At 48.5% G+C, this 7,390-nt stretch overlaps 1 protein-coding gene across 2 annotated transcripts in view; it reads left to right on the plus strand.

The window, feature by feature from the left end:
- The first annotated feature begins 330 nt into the window (after positions 1–330).
- Thbs2 (thrombospondin 2) overlaps positions 331–7,390 on the plus strand; it is a 29,611-nt gene continuing 22,551 nt past the window's right edge. For both annotated transcript variants that reach the window (XM_005363347.3, XM_026787469.1), the window contains exons 1-4: positions 331–551; positions 2,898–3,046; positions 4,145–4,701; positions 5,580–5,664. In XM_005363347.3, coding sequence (XP_005363404.1) covers positions 2,995–3,046; positions 4,145–4,701; positions 5,580–5,664 — 694 coding nt within the window. In that variant the 5' untranslated portion in view covers positions 331–551; positions 2,898–2,994. The remainder of the gene's footprint in view (positions 552–2,897; positions 3,047–4,144; positions 4,702–5,579; positions 5,665–7,390) is intronic.

Genomic DNA, 7,390 nt, shown 5'->3' on the forward strand with positions numbered 1-7,390 from the left:
ACTTATGGTCTCTCCCCTGTTTTGGGGGTTGTCATTCACTTGGTTTAGAAAGACCAGTATCACACTGGATAATTTGAAACACATTGAAACATAGAATTGGCTTTTTTTCCCCTCCTCGGCAAAATGGGGAGTCCCAGCCAATCTCGCTGGTTTTATTTATAGCTTTTTATTTCCTGAGAGAAGACAGGAAAAGTGAGTCCCTGCCTTCCCCTCTTGTCTAACTCCTCCCCTGGCCCCTGTCTGGAAAGCCTGGGTGGACATGTAGGAGGGGCTTCAGCTTAGAGGGGCTGGATTTGGCCTGGGACACCAGGTACTCCGAGCAAATGGTGAGAGCAGAGGAGGAATTATGACACTCCTTCGAAAGAATGAATTAAACGTGCCTCCGCGTGTGTCTGATTGACAGGCCTCTTGGAGAAAGGGCGTATAAAGGAGCCAGTCATCGCCTGGAGACAGCGAAAGCCTCTGCTGTCTGCAGCCTCCCTGGCCAGGTCACTCCTCAAGACAGACTTAGAACACTGACATCGGTCATCATTCATTTTCAAACACACAAGGTACCTTTTTATTTCTAAGACATTTCATTGGGTTGCGATTTTTCAGAACAGGCTTGTGGTTTCCAGGAGGCTGGAGGGGGAAAGTGCAGCTATGTCCTCCCAGGCTTAGCAGCGCGGTTTTCTCACCCTAGGTTTGCCCTGCACAGTTAGAGACCAACCAGGAACAGGCGCTGCTGCTGTCTTGGCCCCAGGGTCTCCCACAGCAGGATCCCAGGGATATGAGGGTCTGGCTGGCTTTATTCCTAGGATGCTGGGGAAAGTCCTGACATATTCTACTTCAAAATAAGAGGTTTCTACACTGAAGTTTGTTATGAAGGAGGAGCAGAGAAAGGAATGTCGAAAGATCCCTTGAGAATGTGAAAATAATCAGCGGATTATAGCGATCCTAACTCTAAACTTTATTAGCAGCTGAACCAAGTGTGGCTGTCTTTATAATGTGCAGTGCGGTGGGCTGGGGGCTCTGAAGGGAACTGCGTTTGGGATGCTGCTTGGGTAATTTGCTGGTAGGCTGAGGCAACTGAAGGAGGGTTGTCTGGTGGGGAGGGAGGAGGGAGGGAAGCAGGCAGAGCAATAGGTGTTGAGGGGATAGAGATCACCCAGCGAAGGCACTTCGATTGCTCCTGAGAGGTAAACTTGGGTGAGACCCATGTAAGTTTGTAATGGTACCCCACTGCAGAAAGCCTTTATGAAGGTCTACCCATTGCAGTGTGGACTTGTGGTCGGGGGGCGCCTAGTGCTATGGAGCTGGGATGCAGTTGCGTTGGCTGCCAGGATGCTTGTTGCAGTTCCAGACACTCTCCACCCCTTTGTCCCATTTTGATTTGGGGTAGGCAGCACGATGAGATGGGAGCTTATGCTGGATTTCTGTGGCACTCCTGATTGCGGTGGACTCCGCTTGTGCATGCATGGAAGCAGGGCAACCGTCATTCTGAGACGGAGTTCTCCTTTGCAGAGCTGGTATCCTGCAGCTGTCTTTGGGATAAGGTGAAATTTGGGGGCAGAATCAGGTGTCCGGGGGCACACACCTGATTAGGGATTCAAGGGTAGGCCAGGCTGCAGCCTTCAGAGAGGGACTCAGTTGAGATTCTCAACTTTCTCCGAGGTCTCAGTTCTGTTCTAAGTGTCTGACAGGGTCTACCTTGCTCTTCAATTTCCAGAAAAAGACTGCCTCGGGACACAGAGTTAAGAGCCCCCAAGCTATGAACCCACTGAAGGCATGTTTGCTGTGTCTCAAAGAACTCACTGGATATTCATTTACATAGGGTCTCTCTCCAACACCCCAGATAGATATTTTAAGAGTGAATTTATTGAGCCACAGACAAGGACACCAAGTCAGAGGATGGGAGGATTGTCTGGATGGACAAGCTGATGTTAAGGGCTCAGGTGGGATGGTGTGCTCAGCTCCCTCCTGCACCATGATCTAGAGCTTAGTAGATGAACACTGGGCAGTGCTGTGGGCATCAGGACCACACTCTCAAAGGCTGAGGATCCTGCCACATCACCTTCCTCTGGAGAAGAGACTTTCACTACTTCCAGCCTTCCAAAGCGTTCTGGAGAGGGGATTGCTTAGGTGTTTTTATCAATGAGAAACTAGGCCGTTTTAGCCACCTAACAGATGAGGAACTCAGTGTATGGTTCCGTTTCCTCAGAGCAGGGTAGACAGGGATCAGAGCCAGGGCCATCACCCCATACTCCTTCCTCTTGGATGGGGAGCTGACACCCGGGCACAGGGAAGCCCATAAGGAGTTAACAGAGCAGGAGCAGTGGGGCTGGGCTTCAAGCCAGGCCTCCTGACTTCCTCCAATCCAGAGTCTAGTGAGCCAACTCAGAATCCCTGAGAATGGAAAAACAGGCCTGCAGGAGACTAGCACAGTGGAGTAAAACCCTCCAAGTAAAACTTTCTGCTTGTCCTAAGAAAATGCACTGAGTTTATTCGTAACTTCGGATGGCAGTTAGTATTGGTTGTGTTTAATCAAGGCAGCATAACGGGTTTTTCCTGGACATTGACATAGAATGCCTGTCCAGAGTCTTCACCCCACAGGACCTGGACTTCAGTCTGTATCAGAGTTCCTCAGGGGGAGCAATGCTCTGGTGCAGCCCCCATTTACTCCTCCAAAGGGCAGGGAGCATAGTCTCAGCCGCAGGAACCCTAAGTTGTTATGGTGACCGCTCAGCACGAGTGCTCGGAATCCCCTCACCTCGATGTCAGGGGAAGTGGGGAAATAAGTGCTAGCAGCAGCCAGAAGAACCTAGTTGGAAAGGAAGCTTCTTGTCTAAAGTTTTGCTTCCCACGGATACATTTGCTTCTGATTTTTGTGTGAAAACTGTTTTTTTTTCCCCTCAAAGGTCACGTGTGCAGATTTCTCAGTAACACTCAGGCTGCAGCTGCGCGCTCATCACCGGCGAGACTGCTTCTCTTCTGAGTGTCACGGGTGGAGACAGGATGCTCTGGGCAATGGCCCTGCTGGCTCTGGGCTTGGGACCAAGAGCTTATGGTGAGAAGGGACATAACCCTTGTCTCTGTTTGCAGTGTGGCTTAGCTGCACTGACCAGCTAAGACCAGCAAGAGTTTTGGAGTCTGCATCTTGCATGTGAAGTTTTCTTTCTATGTTTGTCAATAAAAAAAAAAATGCTCTGACTTTTGAGTCTGTATAGCATGGAGAGATGGTCTTTTAGAAACTGAGGTACTTGCTTCACATAGCTGGGACTTTATGCGTTATTATCATTTATAAAACTTGGGCTGCCATTTTTAGTGGCAATAGTCACCAGTTCTAATTATTTTAATTGTGTTGCTGCTAATATTTTTATTTAAAATGATAATATTTGTGCCTCTATAAGCAGTGGTTTACTTTCTTTTCAGTTTCTGGGAACCTGATGAGAAGCTATGTTTTGTTTTAACTTTCTCGTCAGAGTATCCATTTGAATTATTGAGCCTGTTCTAATTTTGCTAAGATCTGGTGACTTTTCTCATTAGCAGCTGGACAGTGAGTTCAGACCCCTCACTGAGAGTCACGCGGTCCATTGCTGTCTCAGATCCTGGCCCACAGTGCACACTAGCTATTATTCATTGAAGGTATTTCTACAGAAGTGAAAAGAGGTCTACACCATCTGTTTAAGGCAGAATGCCATTCCAAGAATGCAAAATAGGACTTAGTGGACCCTTAAATCCCACAACCAAAAGCCAAAGGTCTACTTTTTAAACTTCTTTCTTCCCCAGCCACACAAAGGAGGGGATGGCTGTGCTCAGCCCAAATCTGGGACAAAGAACAACAGGGATAGGGATGGAATTCAGAGGCCTGGTCTGGAGGGCGATTTGGGCAGATGTCACAGTGCTGACATTTATGAAAGAAGCCATGTTGTGGGTTCTGAGAAGACACAGAACACTTTCTACACTGTAGCCCTTGACAAAGCCATACCACAGTGCTGTGGGTAACCTTCTATGGCTCAGCCAGGGGTGGGGGAGATGGAGATGTACACATAAGCTCTGCATCTTGTCATGGGGAGAAGCCCCTGTGAGCTTGTGGTTCTCCAGCCCACATCCTGGAAAGCCTCCTTTCAGCCTGTAACTGTGCCTCTGTGGTTCCCTTCGGCAGCTGGTGACCAGAGCGAAGATACTTCGTTTGACCTGTTCAGCATCAGCAACATTAACCGGAAGACCATCGGCGCCAAACAGTTTCGAGGGCCCGACCCTGGAGTACCCGCTTACCGTTTTGTACGCTTTGACTACATTCCCCCAGTGAGGACAGACGATCTCAGCAGGATTGTCAGGCTTGCAAGGACGAAGGAGGGCTTCTTCCTCACAGCCCAACTGAAGCAGGACCGCAAGTCCCGGGGCACACTCCTGGTATTGGAAGGCCCCGGCACCTCCGAGAGGCAGTTTGAGATTGTGTCCAATGGCCCAGGGGATACCTTGGACCTCAATTACTGGGTCGAAGGCATCCAACACACCAATTCCCTGGAGGATGTGGGCTTGGCTGACTCCCAGTGGAGGAACGTGACCGTGCAGGTGGCCAGTGATACCTATAGCCTATATGTGGGCTGCGATCTGATTGACAGCGTCACCCTGGAAGAACCGTTCTACGAGCAGCTGGAAGCAGACAGAAGCAGGATGTATGTGGCCAAAGGTGCATCCCGAGAGAGTCACTTCAGGGTGCGTGTGCGGCACGGCAGCCATATGACAGAGCTGTGAGGGGAGCTCACGGCGTGGGGCAACTCAGTGTAGCCTTTGTGTTGGAAAGGTGTAACCTTGCCTTGGACAAACACGCAACACTTCCTGCTGTACATGTGTGTGCACTCGACACACCGGCACACGCTGCACACACCTTCACACATATCACACATGCTCAGATGAACGGTGCCTATGCTGCATCTTCTGATGGGTGTACCCGTTCCTCTCTCACCACAGATTAAGGGATGTTTGAGCAGTGCGCTCTTGCAGGCCTGCACTTATCTGTAGAAAGGAATGTGTGTCAAAGCTTAGTTATTTGACCTAGATGTGCATGCTCTGTCTGGTGCTGCTATAGCTGTCTGACTGGCCCATTCATGTTCCTGGCGTGACCCAAAGGCCACTTTTTCTGAACAAGTAGGTGTTTCTGAGACTTGAATTGCAAACAAGGACACAGCATTCCAGGTCCATGTGCAGAAATAGCCCAGCATGTCTGTGGGAGCATACAGGGGACAAAATTTGCCTATCTGTAGGCCTCCCTCATTTTTCTCTAGGGTTAATTTTCTCCTAGTTAGAAATGTTTTTATCCTAAACCTTTGTGCACAGCATGCATGCATGTATGCATGTGATGTGTGTGTGGTATGTGTGTGTGTGTGTGTGTGTGTGTGTGTGTGTGTGTGTGTGTAGTAGCATTTTCAAAGTAGCAGGAATAGGGTCACTGATATAAAAAGACTTCTGGCCTAGTGGATAAAGCAGAGGTGACTTGGTGCTTTTGGAATCTTCTGTTCTGTGTTTGTAAAGTGTCATCAGCTTCCATCAAGCTCATGGTTTAGCTGAAGTTCTGTTCCTCTGTCTCTCCCCAGGGCCTGCTGCAGAATGTCCATCTCGTGTTTGCAGATTCTGTAGAAGACATTCTAAGAAAGAAAGGCTGCCAACAGAGCCAGGGAGGTGGGTGAGCTCTCACCTAGGAGCTTCTCTTCTTTCCTGGTGGGTTGCTGCTGGGCCACGTGTGAGTGTCCTGCTGGGAATTCGGGTCAAGTGGGCAAGTGCGCTGGCCAGCTTAGACTTCTCAGCCCTTGAAAAATGACAACTGTTAAGGATTAATTCTGATTAGATTTCAAGAATAACAATCCATTTTCGGGGGGTTCTAGGAAGGTAGTCCAGTCCGTGATCAAGACCATTCACCCCTCTTATGGCTTCTGAACACATTCTAACCTGTAGGTTCCTTCAACAGGATTATTTCACACTCCGAGTTACAAGCCAGCAATACGTAGAACTATGAAAAGCAAACGCTTAGGTCTTTATAGAAGTTCTGAGCCCTTCTCAATAAAATAGACTTACGCAGAAGTCTACATCTGTTCTCTGAAGATGGGGGTGAGAATGGACTCATTGGATTCATGTACTTTTATCCGTATGTCAGAACCCACTGTGAGTTCTCCCCTCAGAGCTTGGGTCTGGCAGAGACCGCCATTCTCCTCCCTGGTCATGTCGCACTTGACTATTGCAGTCCCTGGGAAAGCAAACTCATGAGCCTGGTCTCAGAGAGTGGGACTTCTTTGATGTTTGTGAAGATAAGAATGTCTGTTTCGAGGCTGAGTCATTCAGACTTCACAGCTGCAGACACTGGTGTAGATCTGACAGGAACAGACTGGCTCAAACATCCGTCTATCATCCGCTGAAACCCATCCAGGGCAGAGGCAGGGGTGTGCAAAAGCACAAATTGGCTTATTTTGATTAATTCTGAGATATGAAAAGTAAATATCTTAAATGAACTAAAGATTTTAAAAACATAAATGAAAATAAATGCTGAAAAAAATCTACTCAAAATCTATTTAAGAGTGTCCCTGTCTACTTAGTTATACAAGTACTTATTTTAGCATGACTTTTTATGGTTAGTAGCACACTAGATATAAGAGGCTTCCAGCAGCCATGAGGATTGCAACAAGGTTTTGAGCCCAAGTAATAAACACTCAGCTGTGAGTGAATGCCTGTCATCCCTTCCTTCTTTTCCCTCTGGGGCTCTCTCCTCTCTGGAGCCCTTGGCTCTGGATGCACTGAGGATGACTCTGTTTTTGGACTTGTCTCAAAGCAACTTGAGAATTAAAGGAGTCTGTGAATGCGTGGTCCAGGCAGACTCCCCGTGATTGGGCCAGGGCTGTGAGAGCCTGCCTGCACTCCAAGGAGCCACTGGGCAGCAGAAGATACTGTGTGGAAAGAAAACAGTTTTTCCTAGAAGTGTATATTTCTGTATGCTTTTATTCTGAAAGGAAGCCCCAAGAATGGATTCGCAGGTTGAAATGGGACATAGGAAGGGTGAAGGGAAGGGATAAGCATATGGACTATGTGTTGGAGGAACCCACTTGGGGTTAAGGATGAGGACAAGGCTCTGTCCCTCAACTCAGTTTTACTGAGGTGTGTGATGCATGACCCTGCACTACAAATTCCTTGTCTCCCATTGCTCTGCTTTGCCCTTCTCTGTTCCTGGACCGCTGCCCCACTGGGGAATCTTACAGGCCTAGGAACCTGTTCCACTTCGTAGTCGCCACCCAATGTTCTTGTGTTGATGGATACAGTCTAGCAAGTGGCCACTCCAAGAAAGCATAGAGTTTCAAGGGTGCTGGTTTATAGCTGCAGAGGTGACACTGAGGTGACACCTCAGTGAAGCTGTGCTTCA

The sequence above is a fragment of the Microtus ochrogaster genome, linkage group LG9, assembly GCF_000317375.1.
Source record: "Microtus ochrogaster isolate Prairie Vole_2 linkage group LG9, MicOch1.0, whole genome shotgun sequence".
Taxonomy (NCBI): Eukaryota; Metazoa; Chordata; class Mammalia; order Rodentia; family Cricetidae; genus Microtus; species Microtus ochrogaster.